At 43.6% G+C, this 21,937-nt stretch overlaps 8 protein-coding genes across 8 annotated transcripts; 4 read left to right on the top strand and 4 right to left on the bottom strand.

Annotated features, from left to right (window-relative positions):
• Positions 1 to 65: 65 nt before the first annotated feature.
• On the bottom strand, positions 66 to 1,939 carry EAE98_009872 (uncharacterized protein; the record flags this gene model as incomplete). Its single annotated transcript, XM_038957493.1, has 3 exons — positions 66 to 1,059; positions 1,113 to 1,724; positions 1,839 to 1,939. The coding sequence occupies 3 exons, from the start codon at positions 1,937 to 1,939 to the stop codon at positions 66 to 68; spliced, it is 1,707 nt and encodes a 568-aa protein (XP_038806201.1).
• A 765-nt stretch (positions 1,940 to 2,704) lies between these two features.
• On the bottom strand, positions 2,705 to 3,762 carry EAE98_009871 (uncharacterized protein; the record flags this gene model as incomplete). The annotated part of the gene is made up of 3 exons (XM_038957492.1): positions 2,705 to 2,917; positions 2,971 to 3,398; positions 3,474 to 3,762. 3 exons carry the CDS (start codon positions 3,760 to 3,762, stop codon positions 2,705 to 2,707), a joined length of 930 nt encoding a protein of 309 aa, XP_038806200.1.
• A 1,303-nt stretch (positions 3,763 to 5,065) lies between these two features.
• EAE98_009870 (uncharacterized protein) lies at positions 5,066 to 6,652 on the top strand. Its single transcript, XM_038957491.1, has 2 exons — positions 5,066 to 5,501; positions 5,564 to 6,652. The coding sequence occupies exons 1-2, from the start codon at positions 5,205 to 5,207 to the stop codon at positions 6,497 to 6,499; spliced, it is 1,233 nt and encodes a 410-aa protein (XP_038806199.1). The 5' UTR covers positions 5,066 to 5,204; the 3' UTR covers positions 6,500 to 6,652.
• Positions 6,653 to 6,848: 196 nt separating this feature from the next.
• On the bottom strand, positions 6,849 to 8,831 carry EAE98_009869 (uncharacterized protein). The gene is made up of 2 exons (XM_038957490.1): positions 7,638 to 8,831; positions 6,849 to 7,587 (listed from the first exon to the last, which is right to left on the bottom strand). The coding sequence occupies exons 1-2, from the start codon at positions 8,481 to 8,483 to the stop codon at positions 7,387 to 7,389; spliced, it is 1,047 nt and encodes a 348-aa protein (XP_038806198.1). The 5' UTR covers positions 8,484 to 8,831; the 3' UTR covers positions 6,849 to 7,386.
• Positions 8,832 to 9,353: 522 nt separating this feature from the next.
• Positions 9,354 to 10,480, top strand: EAE98_009868 (uncharacterized protein; the record flags this gene model as incomplete). The annotated part of the gene is made up of 5 exons (XM_038957489.1): positions 9,354 to 9,397; positions 9,482 to 9,501; positions 9,604 to 9,654; positions 9,706 to 10,311; positions 10,362 to 10,480. 5 exons carry the CDS (start codon positions 9,354 to 9,356, stop codon positions 10,478 to 10,480), a joined length of 840 nt encoding a protein of 279 aa, XP_038806197.1.
• Positions 10,481 to 10,713: 233 nt separating this feature from the next.
• EAE98_009867 (uncharacterized protein) lies at positions 10,714 to 12,197 on the bottom strand (the record flags this gene model as incomplete). Its single annotated transcript, XM_038957488.1, has 3 exons — positions 10,714 to 11,387; positions 11,440 to 11,634; positions 12,044 to 12,197. 3 exons carry the CDS (start codon positions 12,195 to 12,197, stop codon positions 10,714 to 10,716), a joined length of 1,023 nt encoding a protein of 340 aa, XP_038806196.1.
• Positions 12,198 to 13,135: 938 nt separating this feature from the next.
• EAE98_009866 (uncharacterized protein) lies at positions 13,136 to 15,373 on the top strand (the record flags this gene model as incomplete). The annotated part of the gene is made up of 3 exons (XM_038957487.1): positions 13,136 to 13,326; positions 13,600 to 14,980; positions 15,038 to 15,373. 3 exons carry the CDS (start codon positions 13,136 to 13,138, stop codon positions 15,371 to 15,373), a joined length of 1,908 nt encoding a protein of 635 aa, XP_038806195.1.
• Positions 15,374 to 16,943: 1,570 nt separating this feature from the next.
• EAE98_009865 (uncharacterized protein) lies at positions 16,944 to 20,618 on the top strand (the record flags this gene model as incomplete). Its single annotated transcript, XM_038957486.1, has 6 exons — positions 16,944 to 17,145; positions 17,213 to 17,327; positions 17,450 to 18,689; positions 19,334 to 19,442; positions 19,495 to 19,839; positions 20,026 to 20,618. The coding sequence occupies 6 exons, from the start codon at positions 16,944 to 16,946 to the stop codon at positions 20,616 to 20,618; spliced, it is 2,604 nt and encodes an 867-aa protein (XP_038806194.1).
• Positions 20,619 to 21,937: the final 1,319 nt, after the last annotated feature.

Here is a 21,937-nt window from a genome sequence, read left to right as displayed (position 1 = left end):
CAAATTTCTAGATGGTGATATGCACCACTTCCTCAATCTCAATCATCATATTCCATACTGACCTTCTAAGCTTTATACAAAGTATCCAAAAATCCACTCGCTAATTCGACCACCACGCTCTTATTTGGCAGACTACCTGCAACTCCATAGAGGGCCGCCGAATCTCCCAAGCTCTTTCCTTTTGCTCCTTTACCTTCCACAATTCTGACTCTCTCCTTCTCCTTCTCCCCTTCTACAACAGCTATCAAGTCTTCGACCAATTTCTCCCACACCTTTACAATCGGTAAGGTCACAGCTACATGTATAGCCGGTGGGTTCTGTAATGAATTGAGATGCCATCCCTTTCCTGACATAGCATCGGCAATATCATAAATATCGAGTGTCTTGGACGTGAAAGCTACAACAGAAACAAGTGGTTTACCTAGTACGTGGAGATCGGCGTTAAGAGATGGGTTTTCGCTTATGGCATCGATGATCTTTTTGGTAGCTCCAACAATCTCGTTACAAGAATTGATATAGCCAGTTTCTCCAACACTCATAAGTGAAGCCCAACATCCCGCAATTAGAGCACCTGGACGAGATCCGGCAATCGATGGAGAGGCATACACACCACCTGACCAGTCAGGAGAGATGAAGTATTGGTAAGTTCTCAAGGCTGCGGTGCGGTAAAGAACAGTCGAGTTACCCTTAGGAGCAAAGCCGTACTTGTGCGTATCGCAACTTATACTAGTAACACCCTTGAGACGGAAATCAAAGAGTTCTGTTTCAAATCCGGCCTTCTCGAGGAAGGGGACGAGGAATGATCCAAGACAGCAATCGACGTGAAGTGGAATTTTACGTTTGACGGCGAGCTTGGAGAGACCAGTGATGTCGTCAATGAGTCCATGAGGGAAGTTGGGCGCGGATCCGACGAGAAGAACAGTATTGCTGTTAATAAGGCGAGATACGCTTGGAAGATGGACTTGATAAGATGGAGCGGGACAAGCGACAAGATGAATTTTGATACCGAAATATTGACCTGCTTTGCGGAATGCTGTGTGTGCCGTTTCTGGTAGAATCCTGAATATTGGTTAGCATAAAAGTGTAAAGGGCATATCCATAGATCGACTAACATTTCCGGCTCCTTTACACCCCTCTCGGCATAAGCCTTCTGTCTTGCACTTAAGCAAGCCATCAAAATAGACTCTGTACCTCCACTAGTTGTAACTCCAGCAGCTCCTGGAGGAGCATTAAACATCGACAAAACCATTGCCACGATTTCTGCCTCCATCTTTCTCACTCCCGGGAACACATCCGGGTGAATAGGATTCGCGACTGTAAACTTTCCAAATGCCTCCGTCTGTAGTTTCATCAACGAGTCTCCTCCATGATACACAGCACCCGAGACAAATCCATCCTCCCATCTGGTATGATCCATATTGGCCAACGTCTCCAGCTCTTTCATGACCGTTTCTTCAGACCATCCTTCCTTCGGCAGCGTCAAATATCGTACCACGCCTGGACCCGTCGGTACCAGTTTGCCTTGTAATTTCGTAATTGCCTCTGAGACCTGTTTTTGTACTTGAGATCGTACACCGGGTGCTCTCAGGAATAATCCATAGAGTGTTCTGCGAATTGAGATATATGCGTCTGCGAAACTACCAAAAAGCCCCCTTCCCTTCAATTTCAAAAGACCCTTCCTCGTCCATCTCAGTAAGAACAAAAAGAATACGATATTTCGAAGTCTGCAATACCAGAAATATTATCAGCAAAGTTTATTCCATCAGGCACAAGAAGCAAGCACATTGCATAGCTTATCGCATGTACGGTGGGTCCAGAAGCATAGAAGAAGAACTCACAGATCAATGTTCAACGCCAGTAATTGGCTACTACTTGATGAACCCTTTTTGACGGTGAAGCTATTGCGCAAGCTCACGGGCATTCTCGAACTGCCGGGCATCTTAGGAAACAGATGGTCGGTGAGTGATGAGAAGGAAAATAAAAGTTGGGGTGGGAGAGCAAGATAAAAGGCAGAAGGCCAAAAGTCGTCGTCTGCATCGGAGGTTTCATTTTCCTTGATTCAATTGATGGAGATGCCGAGGATGTATGTTACTCATCACATGCTTGCTTCTTTATGCTCCATCTAAGGTCTGCCCTTGTAAACTTATTTCTAGAGAGTTTGACGATATCTAATATATATGATATATCGTCATTAAAAAGTGGACATGAACTGTCAAATTTCTCTGTTATGAGCATTTGATGTTATAGCTGGAGGTACGAGATGTTTATGTTGGCAATGCTACATGGATATACTAGGTACTGGAGGTGCTAATTCAACGCTGCGGACGAGAACAACACACTTTAATGACCTCCTACATCATCGATTGAAATAATTATAGAACACAAAACTATATCGAAGAGCTTCGCAAGTATTGAAAATGCAGTTCATTGACTGCTGGGGTATGTATGCTTCAAATAATATACAGAAGACAAAGTCTTGCTTCCCCAAGAAAACTATATCTGCCAGCATCAGCGATGTCCATATTCCTACAGACGTCATCGCTGGTATTGTACAATTATGCAAACATTTATCTTCATGCTCTTGTGTTGTACGCCTGCAAACGCCTTGCCCGCTATTCGTAGATCATAAGGGCTTCTATAGCCCTAACTATGCTTATATGTTGATGATGAGGGTTTGATTTGATTATCGTAGTAAAGGGTTGGATCATCGTGATGCGAAGACAGTCCGCCATTGCCTTGTGTATTTTTCGGCTTCTTTTCCACAGTCTCGTCCTGACTGGTCGCAACCAGGTAATCGAACAACAAAGTCTCCATCCTTATACCCGTTCGTCTCATCCGAATTGTATGCATTCATTATTTTCTGTGGCACGAGTGCCAACTTCGACAAGATCGTTGGATGCCATTGTACGATGTGTTCCTGATTATTGTAAGAATTTGAACTTGCCCAAAAAAAAACATGGGCCCACTTACCAATGCATGAAGATCTGCTTTCTGAAAGTTGTAAGAACGATACAGAGGGTCAAACCATGTGTCGAGGAAGAATTTGCTCCATTCCCCCTTTCTGATGATAAAACTAGCCTGCGACAGACCGTCTTTATCCTGAGTGAGAACCAAATCAACGTTCTCGCCTTTCAAATTTGGAAATGTCTTGATGACACTGTCCGGAGGCACAATAGATTGATCCTTGATCATCAAACTTTCCAAGCGCTTTGGAGCCATAATGTGATCTTCGACCTTCAGCGCAGGGTTCATGATGAGAGCATTCTGCTCCAAAACCCAAATGTATTCGCTATGTGGAAATTTCGATAAGGCGTGTCGTGCTGCGGGAACTTTGGACCATGAATTCGGCGATCCTTGAATATCATAGTCTCCAATACTGGGGAAAAATGTTGCATATCCTAACGATTGTCAATTCAATTCTTGCTTGAAAGCCAGAACAGCAAGTTGAAGCCATTCGCAAAGCATTTGCTTACCATGTTTCCTGGCATATTGAATGCGATTCTCCTTTACGCTGTCCTGATACTCTTTACTATATCCCACCGTATCCAATACTGTGACAATTACAACTGGTGGAGTTCCCGATGGTACTCCATTTGCTCCCCCAAGTATACGTGAAAGTATGAAGAATACCACCCCTATGGCACAGGCGCCTAGAACTATCGTCTTCGCCCTACTTCTGCGTAGCATTGGGAAACGTGAGGATCGTGGCGCGAAATATGCTGGAGGGTTCGAGGCTTTCCTCGAGGGGTATGCCAAATGCATTATGTCGTATGTTCTGGACCCCTTGGGCACCTGCTACAATCGTTACAGCTTTTGGCAATAATTGTAGCCCCAACGTCGTACGGGACTTTTTTTTTATAGCAGTTGATCGCGATGCACAGGATGCTGAAATTGTTGCGCTGTGTCCTTTAGTATTTCACCGTTATGGTGAACACTTGGCGCGATGAGTGGAGATACCAGGTGGATGGGAGCAGGGTCCTTTGGGGAATCGAGATTAAGGTTATTACGAAAAAAATAAAATACCTAGGTAGCATATCAATCACAAAAGAGAATGCTGCAATGTCAACTTCATGGGACGATGAGAGGAGAAGGAAAGAAAGTGTTGTTGTCGCCGTCCTTGTGAAGGTAGGAAGAAGATTAGATTAGGTTATTTTAGGGAAATTTGTTCTTGGCTTGTGGAAGTTTTTAAGAAAATGATTAATATTGAACCTCTCTGTCCTCCGCTCCTCTCTCTCTCTCTCTCAGATGAGATGTAATCAAACTCCGAATTTTCCACCCTTGTGAATCCTAATTTTGATGGATATGACAGATAACGGAGTAGGAAATAAGATTACATATATAAAATCATTTATATTTCATCCATCTCTTTCCTCTTCTTTGTTCTACAGACCACCCAAGGGATGAAAAGTATATTACCTAGGTACCTACGTCAAATATCCCGTGAACGTTTCCGGATTTCTACATCCAAGTTTTAACGAGACGTTCTAGGTAAAGATTAGGGGTAACCCAATATACCATCAACATCAGACTACTTTGACTTCGACATAGGTATTTATATGAATCTCTCTGGGAAGCTCTAAAGGAGATAGCAAGACTCATCAAACCAAACATCTACATACTGGATAGCTAATACTTTTCGATTCAACATCCATCTCTTCTGGCCCGTCGATTCACCTCATCCGAAGATTACACATGTGCATCCAGCCATTTCCTCAGACACAAGGCTCTTTAAGCTTCTTATTAATTTTATTAATAGAGCTCGGTATGCCCTGTGCTGTCAATCCCAAGCTTTTGTACCATGCAACGATGCCTCGAACATGCACACTAAAATGTCAGAGTGGCACCGTGGGGGTCTAGAAGTCAAGCGATGATAATCTGGTCTGGTTGATTCTTCGATCGGTGTCGGTCGGACATACAGAATCCCCTTCATCCACAGAAAATAAATATTATGATGTAACAACAAGTCAACTTACAAAGCTCAAAATCCAACGTCATTATCTATGTAAGTGTATAGGACATACCTCCGGGACGCCAGGTAGAGTATGGAATCGTTTTAAAAGCTTGGTAGGTATCAATTTTCCTATGTCCTATGTTTCAATCTCATTATTACCATTGTTTATTCTTTTGCTTCATATTCCGCGTAATCCAGAAATTGTGTATCAAAACAGAAAATATACGCCTTAATTCAAAGACAACTCTTCATCATGTCAGAATCTTCATCAGTTATTCAATTGGAGTGCCAATGCAACAACTATCCATGGGGTCGTCAAGGTAAGGAGTCTTTAGCAGCAAAGTATGCAGCTTCTACTCCAGGAGGCAAATTCAAGCTTGATGAGAGTAAAGAATACGCAGAGATGTGGATGGGAACCTATCCGACTACACCATCTCTCATCTTGTCAAACGGCAAAGACTTACAAGAGCATCTCAATGCCAACAAGGAGAAGCTGATCGGGAAACCAATACTCGATAAATTTGGAGCAGATCTACCATATTTACCAAAGGTATTTTCCCCTCTCTATACCATACTCACATGTAAATGTTTATACTAATCTCATCCTTCCAGATCCTTTCAATAGCTAAAGCATTACCTCTTCAAATCCATCCAGACAAGAAGCTTGCGGCTAAGCTTCATGAACAAGACCCCGAGAAGTTCGGCGACACAAACCACAAACCCGAAATTGCCGTTGCCCTTGGAAAATTCGAGGTATTCGTTGGATGGAAACCTCTTTCTGATATCCAATCGCTCTTCACTAGCATCCCAGTTCTCACCTCCAAATTCCTCTCTTCCTCCTCCGACACCATGGAGAAAGACACATTGAAATCTATCGTCCACAAAATCCTCTCTCTCTCCGATGAGGAAATAAAATCCATCTACAACACCCTCAAAGACACCCCATCCTCAAAATTCCCTACCTCACCATACATCCCCGCCCTGTTACCCCGCCTCGCCGATCAATACTCCGCCTCGGACCCCGGCAACCTCGTCGCCCTCCTCACAATGAACTATCTCATTCTCCAAAAAGGCGACGCCATCTACGTCCCTGCAGACGGTATCCACGCCTACCTCTCCGGTGACATCGTAGAATGTATGGCACGCTCCGATAACGTTTTAAACACTGGGTTCTGTCCCCGTGCCGACCGCGACTCTGTCGATTTATTCAGCGCCGCACTGACGTTTTCCCCCGTCGGAAAAGATGAATGTATACTCAAGTCTACATCAAGCTCTAAGGGTAAGAATGGCAAGACCAAGGTCCTAGCACCACCAATGAGCGAATTCGATATGTTAGTTTTAGACCTCCAAAAGGGAGAAAAGGAAATGATTGAGAAGCTGGGAGGACCCAGTATCATGGTTGTTACCGGTGGTAAAGGAACTATGAAAGCGGGAGGAGAAAAGTTCGAGGTGAAGGAAGGATATGTATTCTTTGTGGGAGTAGGCACCGAGTTGGAGTTTGAAGCTGAGGAGGGATTGGAGGCACATATTGCTTTTTGTGAAGCGTAGGGAGTCAAAGTTCTAGATGGTAGATATTAACAAGGATGATATAATACGATATGATACTACTTGTACAATAGTGTGTTGTACTATAGAATACAGTACATAGAATGCAGCAATGGGAGCTTTCTCATACAAGATGGTTATACTCACTTTCAAAATTAGGTAACCTTTCTAATCGTAGGGATATGTTTTGTGTTTCAGCTGAAGTGTATTTATTATGAAGTGAGTGGCCAATTTCAGGTGAAATTATAACAATCGTGGAGTGGAGTGGAAGAAAATCAACCATCCCATAAAACAGATAAGACGAGACAGGGTTGACGTTTGAACATGAATCACGATACTAAGCAATATCTCAAGAAAATTATCCATGATTAATATTTGAAATAAGTACACGCCAATCCCGATGAAACCCGCCCAGCCATGCCCAACTCCCTATCCCATTCATCCAAAGCTACAAAACAATGTATCAACGTCCCCTCCAATTCCCCATCCTAGCATAATGCCACAACCAGTGCCGCAGCGAAGGAATCAGAAAGATGTATCTCAATCCAACCATTCCCAAAAGAGTCCGGTCGTATATAAGATACGGGGTGTTGACAAATAAACTCGCGGTACGCCGGTATGTGAAAAATAGAACAAGACGTTCGAATTTCTGGGCTCCAGCTGAGTTGGCTTATTCTTCGCACACAGACTAATCGACACGATACTGTGAAGGATCTCGTGGCAACTTAAGAAGGTGCGGGAAAAGTGTAGGTGTATGGGGAGGGAAAAAGTACTTCCTGGATATCTGGTTCTCACATATTTGGAGGCCATTGGTTCAACAAAAAATGACATACAAATAGTGAGATAAGTTTATGTTGATGTATGTATGTTTGCGATTCTGCTCTGTATCTTCACTGTGTTTTCCTGATTTCGGGATCAACAGGTGTTAGAGGATGTTCTCCCCTTGTATTTTCTGAGTTCACCTGCTCATCAACTTCTGCTTGTGTCTGTTCATCTTCTTCATCAGCATCGTCGCCTCCAACGTCGATCACGGTCTCGCCAGCTTTTTCGAGTACTGATTTACTCCAGCTTCTGGTCCATTTCCAAACTGTCTGAAGGCTGTTAGCAGATGTCCATAATCATAAGGTGGGTAGTGACTCACAACTAAGAAGGCACCAATACCAATAATGACAAGAGTCCAACTGATGTTCTCTAGACGATTCCGACCTGTTCCAGCTCGAGCGCGGCCGCCACCGAACAGGCCAGTCTGTCTTACATTCCACCAACTCAACGGGGACATTGCAAAGAATATCTTAACAAATCCGAGCATTCCCAAAGACGCCAGTCCTTTTAATAGATGCTCGGCCCAAGTATTTGCTTCCGTATCCACGATATGTAGAGCTGGACCATTCCCTCCCATTGAAGGGAATGAAAAAACAGTATCATACGGGTCCAGATAAAAGTTAATGATCGGATCGGCCACGAAACCCATGACGAAAATCGTAACAAATAATATTGCCAAAGTAAGACATAGTTGTGTCAAAGCACTACTGATCCAATGACCCCACTTCATCCTGTGAAAGTGATATCTAAAGTGGCACGTAGGACATTCATAATAGTTTTTTGATCCAGGGTTTGTGTATCTCCATGCTGTCAAACAGCCTTCATGAACATATCTTTGACTTCCGTTGCACTTGCATGGTCGCATTAGACGGCCCAACTCAGGATCTTCCGATTTATATGTCACTCGGGGTGTTGGACTGAGCATTGAAGCTATGCCTTCGGTGGGAGTTTCGAAGGTCGGCTCTACGGTTTCCAGGCAAATTCGACATAGTCGGGATGGGTAATATCTTCGACGTGTTGGTTCCGGCTCTGGTTCCGGTACAGGAGCTTCTTGTTGCGTATGCTCGTCCGCTGTGAATGCGTCGTTCTGACTTTGGCGAGAAGATTGTGAGGTGTATTCTGCAGACAGATCATCCCATGACCAAGTAGGTTGTGGAGTTGCCATTTCTGTGCTGATGAGATTTGTAGGTATGAAGAAATGAATGAAGAAACAAAGCTATCAAAGCTATAGCGATGATGGAGAAGGTTACTTATTGACTTTCCGATCTCCGATGTATGATTAGCTAGCTAGGAATGGTTCCTGCAAGTGTTTGAAACCTCCGGCTATTCAAGAAGAAGAAAAGAACAAAGAGTGAATTTCCATAAGAGCTGTGTTTGATGTACTAGAATGTCAGTGAATAAATGGTTAATAAAATCAATCAAAGGAAAACTTCATTAAAGAAGGATGGAGAGCATGTAGAGACATTGACGACAGTGGTGAGATGTGGCTTCTTGATGACCTTTAAATAAAATGTTTGGTTTTTTTTCTCTTGATTTGAATCAGATTTCTGAGGTGTGTGCACTTTAAAAAGATGCGCTAGTAAAATCCCCGAAAATCTTGAAAACATAAGATACGTACCTAGTATGTAAAATTGTCCACTGAATCTAATGTATTCAAAAATTCACCATAATAAATGTCTACATTACAATACTTTTGCCTTTAAGATTTTGTTTGGTATATTGTAGAAGAATATTTACCCGTAGAAATTAAAATACATATAGTTCGTGAATAAAACTAAGAAGTTTGAAGAGCTCTAATATTTGCCCAGATATCACTTGGTGCCTGACGTTGAGCTGACTTTCTGCCAGATATCTAAGGCGTTAATTCTCATCGCGTAGTCGTGGACCAGAGCTGCCTGTAGCTCTATAGTCCAACGACCCCAAATACAGCTTCACTCTCTAAACTCCCAACCCATACTTTACATTTCCGTCAACCATTTCCGTAATTTTGAACCTCCAGATCCCTCCGGCACAAGTTTTGAAATAAACAGGAACAATGGCGGATAGATATTCTTTCTCCTTGACAACCTTCTCCCCCAGGTACGGTTGAACCAGCCAAAGCTCCCAGAGATCCTACTAGGTGATATATAATACATGCAGAAGCACTTTGCTAACATTTTGAAGTGGGAAATTGGTTCAAATAGGTTCGTACCATTAAATAAAGCTTACATCAAATATGCGCCAAGCTACAACTTTACTTGTTGATATATCCCATCCGCTCTACATACTAATCAAATCGCAAACAGAATATGCATTAAACGCCGTCAACCAAGGTGTTACCTCATTAGGAATCAAAGGTACACACATATCCTCACTAAACATACGTATTTGTGCTAACTTATCATCAGCTACCAACGGCATTGTCCTCGCCACGGAGAAGAAGTCCTCATCAACCCTCATCGACCCCCCCTCCCTCTCAAAAGTCTCTCTTATCACTCCAAACATTGGCATGGTCTACTCCGGCATGGGACCTGATTACCGCGTACTTGTTGATAAGGCCCGCAAAGTATCCCACACTGGCTACAAGCGCATTTATAATGAATACCCACCCACCCGTATATTAGTACAAGACGTTGCACGGGTGATGCAAGAAGCTACGCAATCGGGAGGTGTACGACCATATGGTGTTAGTCTGTTGATCGCAGGTTGGGATGATGGAATTGAGCCAGAATCGGAGGATGTTGCTGGTGCAGAAGTGCATCCGGATGAGAAGAAGCCATCGGGCAAGACTGGTGGTATCTTGAAGGGTGGACCTATGTTATACCAAGTTGATCCTAGTGGCAGCTACTTCCCATGGAAGGCGACTGCCATTGGAAAGAATGCTACTTCAGCAAAGACTTTCTTGGAGAAGAGATACACCGAGGGATTGGAGTTGGAAGACGCCGTACACATTGCTCTGTTGACGTTGAAGGAGACCATTGAAGGAGAGATGAATGGCGATACAGTAGAGATCGGTAAGTTTAAGAACGTCAATGGATATTTCACTTCGCTAACATCTTCCTAGGTATTGTAGGACCACCAGCCGATCATTTAATGGGCATTGAGGGAGTCGAAGGTGCTCAAGGCCCACGTTTTAGAAAACTGAGCCCTCAAGAAATTGAGGATTACCTTACGAATCTATGAGCTAGCTGCTTTTCTTTTATTCTGCAATAGCAATGAGCTTTAACGTAGTCCCAAGGTCATGATGTATTATAGAATGGCATAAGAAGGCAAAATGAGCAAAGAGATACCATACTGATGTACTTCCATCCATTCTTGCTCTCCAACTTATTGTAAGGTCTCTTCGAATTGTTATTCCATTTAATCCTGTTCAAAGGCTTCGATAAAACGTTAGATGAAATACCCACAAACTGGTTTCATGAAGAGAGATCCTCCACGAGTGCAAAGCTACACTTGTACCCTGCCCGCACTCCTACACATTTCTTCGTACTCCCTCTCTCAAACCCTAGATCAACCAACCTCCACTCCTCGCATCTCTCTTTCTCCCGATCTCCGAGCCCAAGTTGTCCATTCCCATTCTCCCCAATGACATACAATTCTCCATCCGTCGTCAGCACCAACATGTGATTCTCGCCAATGCTGAAATCGAGGATGTCGGCTCCGTGAATATCGAGTGGAATGGGATCGTAATCGTCCGAGGATGAAAATGAAGAGGAGTCTTTTAGTTCGGGAATTATAGAGGGGGTATTGGTGCGACCCCAAATGTAAAGATCATGACCGGTGGTAAGAGCGGCAGTTAGGGGGCCTGAAGAAGATAATTTGCGAATTTGCCCGGTGGGAAGAGAGACAAGAGAGGTGAGGAGGGTGGGTTGAGATGCTGGATTTGAAGAGGTGGGTTCGCGGCCGAGACAGGAGGGATAGCGTTCGTCGCCCCAGGTGTAGACGTTTCCTTCTTGGGTGAGGGCCGTGAAGGTGGTGGTGTTGGAGACGAGTTGTGTGATGTGGGGGAGGGGGAATGTGAAATCTGTATTGGCTTGAGAGAGGTATGCGGAAAGAGAGGGGTATTGGATTAGGGTTGTTGGTGTGAAAGCTGAAGAGTTTAGTAGATTGTTGATGGGTGAGCATGGGGAATTTGAGGTTACCTGCAATCTTGTCGTTTCCAGCTGCGGTAGCCTTACTTGCAGTATCCTCGGGTATCTTAGAGTCTGTTCGTTCTTCTGAGGGTTGCGTACTATTCAATCCAGTGGCCTTTTCTAATCGTGCTTGTAAAAATCCATCTGGGGAACCGGCAACCTTTATCTCTTTGTGGAGATCCGAGGGATCATTCGATACTACTGCTAGAATTGCAAGTATATTAGTACCATATTTGATGAAATGATGTATTGTTACGAGAAAAGTTATAATATGTATTGAATCTACATCATCCTCGTGGTCTGTTTGACTGATTGATGAATAAGATGAGGGCTAGCCTCAAACTCTTGTAAACGCATACTCATGACATATGTACACTCTGTCCAATTTTAAGTAGGCTTCTGAAGTTGTAGCTTCCTTTACCTCTCCTTGAGTTTTAACTAGAACTCTAACGTACATCTTTGCACAGACTTGCCACTCGCTGGAGCCATTTTATTCTCACTCATGAAATCGATGTATCGAATCATGTGATATACACGTGATCCTACCTCCATCTCTCTGTAAAAACGCAATAACAAAAAAATTCAAGAAGCCGTCAAAGTAATATCAACATACCTAAACAAGCCGAAAAAGAAGTTTCAAGAATATCAATACTTCCCTCTGCTCTTAATACTCGTTTGAAGCTAAGGACATCTTCAGGCTCATCAGGAAGATCTCCCTCGAATTGCAGTTGATTCCAAGCATTGAACCCACATGCCCATAACTCCATTCTCAGATCACGTATCACACAAAGATGCAGCGTTGAAACTATTCAGCCCTACCAAGACAAGAGTTGATCTGATTCTGTTATGATAGCCTGAAGGGGGTTGAGTACGCGAGTGCGTCCGTAAAAGGTTCGCTAATGTAACACTGAGTGCGGCTAATTTGTAGGTGGGCTCGAGGTGGGATGTCCAAGTGATTTGGATCATTCCATAACCATAACCTTAACATTATGCTGCACGACCAACTCCACCCATCGCCTTAAAATAAACATCGCTTTCTTTTGATTACGACTTTATATATATATGTTATATATTCAAGGCTCTCGTCAAGATATTCATATCCAATAATCTCAATATAGTTAACCGTCTGTTTTGCATCCGGCGATCCTATCCTATTCAATAGGAAATCTACCCCGAGGTATTCGTCAGTATTACTTCAGGCTTCCAAATTCCATTTTACTGCTGCCTATGGCGGAGTCTTAATTACTCCTGTCCTGACCAAGCGATCAATATTGTTCCTGATCAGCCATCGTTGTACCCATTCAATTCTTGTGTATATCTTCTGAAGTTCAAAAAGATATAGCCTCGAAATTTATTCTTATCGTTCTAGAAAATCTGCAATGGTTTTTTGTATTTGATTCCCCCACGTTTGCGCTTCACACCGGAATATCATTAAACGCTTCAAAGTCTTGCGATCTCACAATACCTCCCGAATAGCTGGCTCAGATCTTTCTTTTTCAGCTCTGAGAAAGACAACTGAACAAAACATCTGATTCTCCTCCGTCTGTTGACTGTTTTGCTCAAAAAGCTTGGTTTGGGATCCGGCGGGGCTCAATTGAGGGGCATCAAGCGACTTTCCTCCTAGTCTCGATACAAATACGACCGTGGGTAGAAAACCGTCGTGGATAGTACATCCTCCAAGTCAAAACAGTCAAAATCATCTTAAATGGTCACTATGAACCTCAACCTACCTATACGGACTGCTAGTCGAAGAAATGATGAAAGTCGAAATCACTATATTTCTGGCAACTATACTCCCACCTCTTCAACTGAGGCTATTGCTGGACCAATACGAGAACCAGCACCCGTCAATGAAAGATTAATTGTTGGACTGGATTTCGGGACAACATATTCTGGGTATGTTTATTTTCACAGCTTGTTTTGCCAAGACATTTGTGGCACCACCAAAACGAGATCCTATGTTTCTGGATAATTACGCCATTCACCTGTGTCGGCTGTTTGTACTCGAGTGCTCATCAAATTCGACACTACAATTTCTGCATCTATATAAATCTTAAAAGTCTTGATATTATAGTGCTTAATGAAGTCATTTCATTAAATCAGCACCTCACACAAGCCTTTGCAACATAGTTCACTCAGATTCCTACACAAATGCTAACGTTGAACCAGTGTTGCTGTTGTGTACACATCGAACCCCGATGATGTAGATATCATTAAAACTTGGCCCGGAAGTAATGGAATTACATCTGATAAAGTGCCAACAGAAATTGGATACTCCAAACCTCCAGGATCACCAGTTGGAACTCAACCGACGATAAAATGGGGCTGTCAATTTCGTCCCGAGGAACCTCGACTGCGATGTATCAAACTTTTTCTCGACCGATCTCAAAAATTACCTTTCTATGTTAGTCCAGCTGAAACTGCCAACCAGCTGAAAGAGCATAGCAAAAATGTTGTCGATGCTGTCAGTGATTACTTGACTCAAATCTACAAGCATACCATGGAGACCTTGACCCGCCGATACGGAGAATTATTCATGTCAACCACGAAAGTCGAATTTGTTCTTACCTGTCCAGCAGTCTGGTCTGATGCGGCGAAGAATACCACGCTTCAAGCTGCAGAGAGAGCGGGAATGGGTGATAAGTCAGCAATTCAGATGATCAGTGAGCCTGAAGCCGCTGCTGTCTATACTCTGAAAGCCATCCAGCCAAATCATCTACAGGCCGGTGATAACTTTGTAGTTTGTGATGCCGGAGGTGGTACTGTTGATCTTATCGCCTACAAAATCATATCTCTCAAGCCATTGCAAGTAGAAGAGTCCGCAGTAGGTACCGGAGGGCTTTGCGGAAGTGCGTTCCTCAATTATCGATTTGAGGAACATTGCAAGAGTCGGATTGGAGTTGCACGATTTGAAGAGATGAAAATGAAGAAAGCGAAGTCGTGGCAAATGGGACTAAAATACTGGGAAGAATATGTCAAGCGAGATTTCGACGAAGAGAACGATACAGAGTTCAATATTCCTCTTCCTGGCCTAGCAGATGACATAGATGCAGGTCTAGATGGTGGGTTTTTTATTATGACAACTGCTCAAGTCAAAGACATTTTTGAGCCAGTCGTCAAAGAGGTGTGTGATCTGGTTCAAGGTCAAGTTGATGGTATCAGACAAAAAGGGGGTATCGTTTCAGGCATCGTACTTGTTGGAGGATTTGGACAAAGCAACCATTTATACAAGAGATTAAAATCGCATTTCAACAGTGCAGCGCCACCACCTTACAGTGAACGACCAACTCACGCACAGTCTATAGCCTTGGCACAAAGCAATTCTGTAGAGGTAATGCAGCCTATCAATGCATGGACTGCCGTGGTCCGAGGAGCGGTTCTCAAAGGATTGGAAGGAAGCGTGGTGGTGTCCAGAAAGGCGCGGATGCATTATGGAACTTCGTATGCAACGGTGTATGATGAGGATAAACACAATGTTAGTGAGAGATATTGGAGTCCATTATGGGAACGTTGGATGGTCAGCGATAGGATGCAATGGCATCTAAATAAGGTGAATTTAACTTTTCCCTCCCCCCTTTGCCTCGACAGCACCACTAACCCCATCCAGGGCGATACTCTCAACACAGACACTCCCATCTCTTTCCACTATACGCGCAATTTCCGCCCAGGGCAATCACTAATCGTATCCGATGATCTTATTGCTTGCGATTCGGATGGCGAACCTCCGGCGTCCTTCACGAGAGACCTAATAAGCGTGTGCACGCTCACCACGGATCTGGGAGCCGTACCGAAAAGTCTGTATACGAGATTGACGACCACGAGGGGAGTGGAATTTCTTAATTTAGATTTTACTCTAGAGATGGTGGTAGAAAGCGCCGGATTGGCGTTTGAATTGAAAGTGGATGGATACAGGTATGGAAGAGTGGAGGTCGAATTTCATTGAAGAGGAGTAGATATCAACAATGAGTTTATGACCCACAATAGAGGGTTAGTTTCGTGAGAAGACGGACGAAGAAGACATGCGGGTTGGATGAAGGTAAATCGGGGTCATCTTTTGGAATGATACCATGATCATTTGCGTTGCGTGCATCCATATATATTAGCGATATTAAGAGCATCTAGATTTTTATAGTGATTATCGAGCAATTTATTGAATCCTTTTGAGATTTTCTTGCAGTATCTTATCACATGTCTTCAATGTGAAAAACAAGTGCAATGAACAAGGCATTTGAATCGATCACAGTTTCTCGATTGGTATGTACACCTAGGTAGGCTCGTAGGTAGCTTTCCGGATAAACACCGGACGCAAAATAGCTTTGTAAATTGTGATGAATCTCCCACGGCCCCCACAACGGCCCCCACACACAATGTATCCTGCAAAGTGCAGACAGACACTTGCAAGCACTCAAATATTCACCAGGTCACCGTAAAATGCGCTGAATAAATGATTTTCACATTGAGCACAAAATATTTTGATATCCAAAAGGAGCCCCGTCCCTTCGTGGCAATCACGACGTCAGAAACAATGCTGGGCGAGAGACACGCGAATTAACCCCAGGACCACCAGTGAGCCTGTTGCTCCAGAGATCAGATACGATGATTTGGAAGCAACTCTCTCCTCTGTTTCTTCTTGAAGTCTTATCGTGTTCCCCTTCGAAATGTCTTTCTTCGCAGCATGTGATCAGCTCAATTAAGAGCCTGATGTTCTCGCTGCCCCGATAGTACAGCCTCTTGAATAGGAAGGTGGACCGACCGAGAAACACGTGTTGAGGCTCAGTAAGATTTAATTACTTCGTCTCTGAATAGTTTCAGGCAAAGAAAAGATTCCTTACTTCCTTGAGTGCCAACTTATTGATGCTTGCAACACTATTGTTAAGCATGCTTCAGTTCCAGTGGTGCATAGGCACGGCGAATAGAGGTGAAATAAACAAGTGTGAGCTAATAGTCGATTAATTCAATCTTTATGGTGCGTCTTTTTCCGCTATGTATCCAAGATTGCAAAAGATATCATAGAGTAGTGACTAAGTGCTGCTTCTAGGCATCAGACTTAAATATATATATATAGGCCGTCTCTTGCCTAAGAGACTTTGAAGCTAGAACAAAGCCTCACAAGAGGATACTGGTTTTTTCTTCGGACATTCTTTTTTATTCTTCGCCGGGAATGTCTCTATTTCAAGGGACCCGGAATTAAGCTGCCCCAAGTTTTTCAGACCCTTTCTTCTCTGCTGGAGTAGGTCTTCTTTACAACTTGTATGGTTATTCAGGCATACCCATAAAACGATAACTTTCAACCCATCGACATCTTGTCGCTGGACAATATGTCAGATCAACCCTTGTTCTTACATCCTTCCCCGCAACTTTGCAAACACTGCAAGGTTATTCCATGGCCACGAGACATACGCTATGAAACTCAGAGTAGGCCATTTCCTCACCACAGAATCTTCGGCTCTCTCCAAATCTCAGCTGATGCGGGCTGTATTCTCTGCCAATACTTCTGGTTACGTATAATCTCGATGCTTATGGATCGACAAACTACACTACCATCTGCCAAAACCCCATTGGATTTCTATATTCGCGTGCTATATGGCAAACGAGTGGGCATTTTAGTAGATGTAGGAGAGGCAGCCGGTCATGATTGTCTTCCTATGTGGTTCCTCGAGCCCAATTCTGCCGAAGAGAAAATTCCAGCGAAACCGGAATCTCGACGTATCAAACGTGTGTCATTTGTATTATCTCTCATTTAGCTTGCCACAAGCCATACTGATCTACGTTTTTCTTCCAGAATTTGCCCAAGGAGAAGTCTTGGAGGATCTCGAAGACTTGGTCAATACGCAAATTAAGCCTTGGATTGAAGCCTGTTATAATCGCCGGAGAATCATGAGAATTGCGGCCGTACAGTTGGTACGAATATCTTGCCAACTCGCCTCATTGATGTGGGAACCATGAATAACGAAAGCGTTCGGCTCATCACGACAATGGATTCCATGGAGCCATCCAAACATCCATACTTGATTCTCAGTTATTGTTGGGGTAGAGGAAACGACGTTGCAAAAACGACCACAGGGAATCTTGAGGATCGTCTACGCAGCTTCGATATTGCTTACCTTCCTAAGACCGTACAAGATGCAATAATTTTGACTAGAATGATGAACATCCGTTACCTATGGGTCGATGCAATTTGCATTATTCAATCCTCAGAGAACGATGACTATAGCGAATTCCAAACGGAGGCGAGCAAAATGCGAGATTACTACGCCAACGCCGAGCGCTGTATTGCTGCGTCAGTTGCTAATGATGCAGCGGAAGGATTCCTCAGAGAAAGGCTGCTTGGGCGGTACCCAATCCAGTTCATTTTCCTAACCTACCCAGGTACTGTTGGTCCGGATCGGCAATCTATAACACTGCATTCAAAAGAAAACGTCGCGACATTGAGGAATGTTATTGATGAATCGCCACTGTCAAAACGCGGATGGTGCTTACAGGAGCTTTCGCTTCCACCACGTGTACTTCATTGGACCTCTAATGGGCTATACCGCGAATGCCAATCTTCCTACTTTCTAGAGGGAAGTTCCAAAAAGTGGGAGACGTATGATTATGCCGCTACTGCTACTCCTCGGGATATTTTAGCGATGCCTGACAACAAACTCTTGACCCACGATGGCTGGCATCGCTTACTTCGTTTGCTATCGGAGAAAGGCTTAACATTTTCCAAAGATCGGATATACGCCATTCATGGTATTGCTTGTCTCATCATAGAACGACTTAAAGTTGAATACTTTAACGGCGTGTTCCGGCCATATCTTGCTCAAGGGCTTGCGTGGAACTACTCCCCTAGAGGTCCTTTCGATGCATTGCCGGATGTATCCGTAGAACCTAGGGACGACCGTTTTCCTACCTGGTGCTGGGCCTCGAATGGGCCTGTCCAGTTTTCAGATATCCCTAAAGGTGATTGGCACTCCTATATTCATGATGTTCATCCACATATGTTCCCGACGTATCCAGGAAACACGAGCTTGACAGACATCATCGACTCGAAGCTTCATATCAAAGCGCCAATAATCCATGTCGACCTAGTTTATGAACTTTGGGAATCCTTCCCTCCTTCAGGGAACGTTAGTATTGATTGCGATGATGGGGAACCACTAGACCATTACTTTTGGGTATGGCTTGATAATCAGCTTGGATCAAATCATTCGACGGCCACCAACATACTACATAATGCTAGTCGTGATACATTGCTCAAAGGGGTTACTGTCCAGGTACTGCTTCTTGGAGGACGGCAATCTCACACACACTATGGATTATTGGTACAAGAGATGGGTGATCAACCCCAGGGGTGTTACCAAAGATATGGATTTATAAAGCTGAATTGTCAGACTTCACAGTGTGATGGAGATGGAATGCGAGCGAATAAATTCGAACATCAATTGTCAGAAGTTATTCTTTTATAGCGTTGACTTATTGAGTCCAATAAATTATGGTCACAAAATCATGGTTTCATCGAGCCCGGACAAATTGTCCATTTTAAAATTGAATAATTCAAATGATTTCAAGGGGAACAAGTGAATCCGAGCATACAGTTCATGCTAGGTAACATGTTATGGGCAGGGTACTCTGTCTCTTCAAAATCCGAAGAGTGAATACAGTCGCTACACTAACCTTGGAAATCAACCATTCAGTTCATAGTCAGCCATATCAATGGCTAACTACCAAGGTTCCTCTCCTACTTCTCAAAAAAAGCTTTCTTCTCACAACCCACTTGTTTCTCGGTCAGGGCCACCTGGAATTGCTGAGTACTCGACATTACATTTCAATAACTCTTCAAGTACCAAACACAACAATCAACTCAACTCCATCGCATTTTTGTACTCCCCCAGACCGGACATCATATTTTGTTTCACAGCAGAAAAACTGTGAAGGATTCAGCGTCATGTCGGCCAACACAACTGCCTCGCAACAAAATGGCATGGAATTTCTCAAGGATAATAATACTGCAGATAAGAAGATTCAAGGTAAAGCTTCAAATTGTCTTCTCTACCATATATCATTACTAACAAGGCACAGTCAACATGACCCCACCTCTCCCAGTGAGAAGAAATCAGTCTATCACTGGAAACACCAAAACACACCATAGATTTGGAGAATTCCCTCGAGAAATACAGATTAAGATCTTCAAACTCGCACTTCCTGACCCGCGCATCGTCTATCTCAGACTTGAACTCGTGGCTTCGAAGCATGAAGAAGGAACCTGCTTCCACACGAGCGTGCGTAAAACCAGGGCACCAGGCCTGTTACCTCTGCTTGAAACATGCACAACGTCAAATGCCTCAGTCTATCTCGGAGATGGATTTACTAAGATCAAGATTGAGCCTCTGGATGGTCACCCACATACGACCAACGAGATGTCTAGTGGGTGCCATAAGATAGGCTTCGAAGACTGTGGCGATGAGGTTCTCAAATATACTTATATACGACTTTTGGAAGATATTCTTGTGATGGACTATGATTCACTATGATATTTACATTATCATAACGAATCACTCAATCTCGAGAGGCTTACCCATATTGCCGTGAGCAAATTTGAATGTTTATCAGCCAGCACACCTTTGATCGCTGACAAAATGACCGGGCTGTTGGATGATGTCTATTCGCGATGCCCAGGTCTCAAGAGGCTCAGTGTTATTGGTTCGCATGATTGCGCAAGGGAGATGCCTTCTGCTACTCGACTTCTTAACACTGATAAAAACTTGCTCAAGCTAGACCTCAAAGATAAGGACGGGCGTCAAGTTCCGTCTGAGGAGGCGGATGATAGGTATCGAGTGTTGGAGAAAATACTGAAAGCGCGATATCTTTTCGATAGACATTTTGAATTATATCGCAAAGAAATAGAGGAAGAAAGAAACTATGATGCCATCGAATACTGGAAGAAGGTCGAGGTAGTCGATGTTTTATGTTGTTGGCCTGATGAATCTCAGGATGAATCGAATTTCTACATCCCAGAGATCGACTCCTATGTGCGCTGCGACGATGATGGATTCTTGGCAACCTTGCCAGAGAGTACGCCAGATAAGTTGATAAAGCTAAGAGATACCCTCAAATTAGTAGAGCTCGGAGATGAGCAATGGTTACACGAGCTACATCAGGAAATATATAGGCTTAGATCGAAGCACAGTCATGTGGGTTTATAAGGAATTGCATTTAGATGTAATGGGGTTACGAAATCTTTTCCTAGGAAAATCAAATGTACGCAAGTGAAGCAATACTAAGAGGTTAAATTTATCTAGCAAATTGATATGGAGTGACACGTCGTAATTTATATGACGAGTGATGGGGGGAGGGGGTATGTATAACCCACTGCGAGGCCTTTTGATGTTATCTACTCCCTTCAAAGTCTTCCTTAAACAGTGAGAAGAAGCTGCTTTCGCTGGTTTGTATTCAAGCTACAAGTCTTTAGTCGAATCTGAACATCCTGTACCATAGCTAGCTCTACGAGAAGCCAGTGCATTGCTACATTGTTGACAAGCACACTTGTCATACTAGCTGCAATACAATCAGTAGCTTAAGCAGCACATCCACAGCCAAGCCATAGAATAGACGGTGGGTGCTTCAACATATCCGAAAGAGGGCCTAAATCGCTAATGATGCGGGCTGATAGTATAGCAATTGAGAATTGTAACACTGGATCAGATTACCGGGTCACGAGAATTACGAAAGTGCTGTGTCTGACGTCGAAAGATGCGAGAGGGGGATACGAAGTCTAACTGTTGCATTTTTGCATGTTTATTCGTTTACATGTGTAAGATTACTACGCCGCAGAGGATCTTACTTTATTATAGCAACCGTTCGTATGTACTTTACTTAAGTATAAAGGAGTCTCTCTATGGAATGTTTCCCATCACATCCCTCTTTCTCCTTTTGTCTTTCCCAACAATCTTCTTGGGTATCTACAAAGAAAGGTAAAATGGCATCCAAAGCAGAACCGTGACAGGATAAACAAGAACCAAACAATAATCAAGAATGTATATTCAAGCGTGACTATAAATCTTCCATGCGGTAAGATATTTTGATAGACACCCAATATCATGATACTAATCTATATCTATTGCAGCTTGAACTATAATCACTTCCTGATCAAAGAAGTTGCCGGATACCTCCTCCATCCAGTATCCCCACGCATCAACCTAATCTATGAATTGCAGATGTAGGCACTGAAACCGGGTGAGTAATCCAATCAATTCAATCATTCATTCACGTATTACCATGCATACGCACCTTCCCTCCCCCTCCCCATGCAATCCCCACACAAATACCAACCCTCCCCCCAACTCCAGAATATGGGCCTGCGATATACCCCACCACCTTCCCCACCGTCCAAATCGACTGCTTCGACATCTCCGCCGCCCAATTCCCCGCGGCGGGTTTCCGTCCGCAAAACGTACACTTACTTGTACACCCACGACGGGTTTCAGGACTACGCGAGCGAGTTTCAAGAACAGCATGATATTGT

The sequence above is a fragment of the Botrytis deweyae genome, assembly GCF_014898535.1.
Source record: "Botrytis deweyae strain B1 chromosome Unknown BDEW_031, whole genome shotgun sequence".
NCBI classification, from domain to species: domain Eukaryota; kingdom Fungi; phylum Ascomycota; class Leotiomycetes; order Helotiales; family Sclerotiniaceae; genus Botrytis; species Botrytis deweyae.
This window is presented reverse-complemented; position numbering and strand designations above follow the sequence as displayed.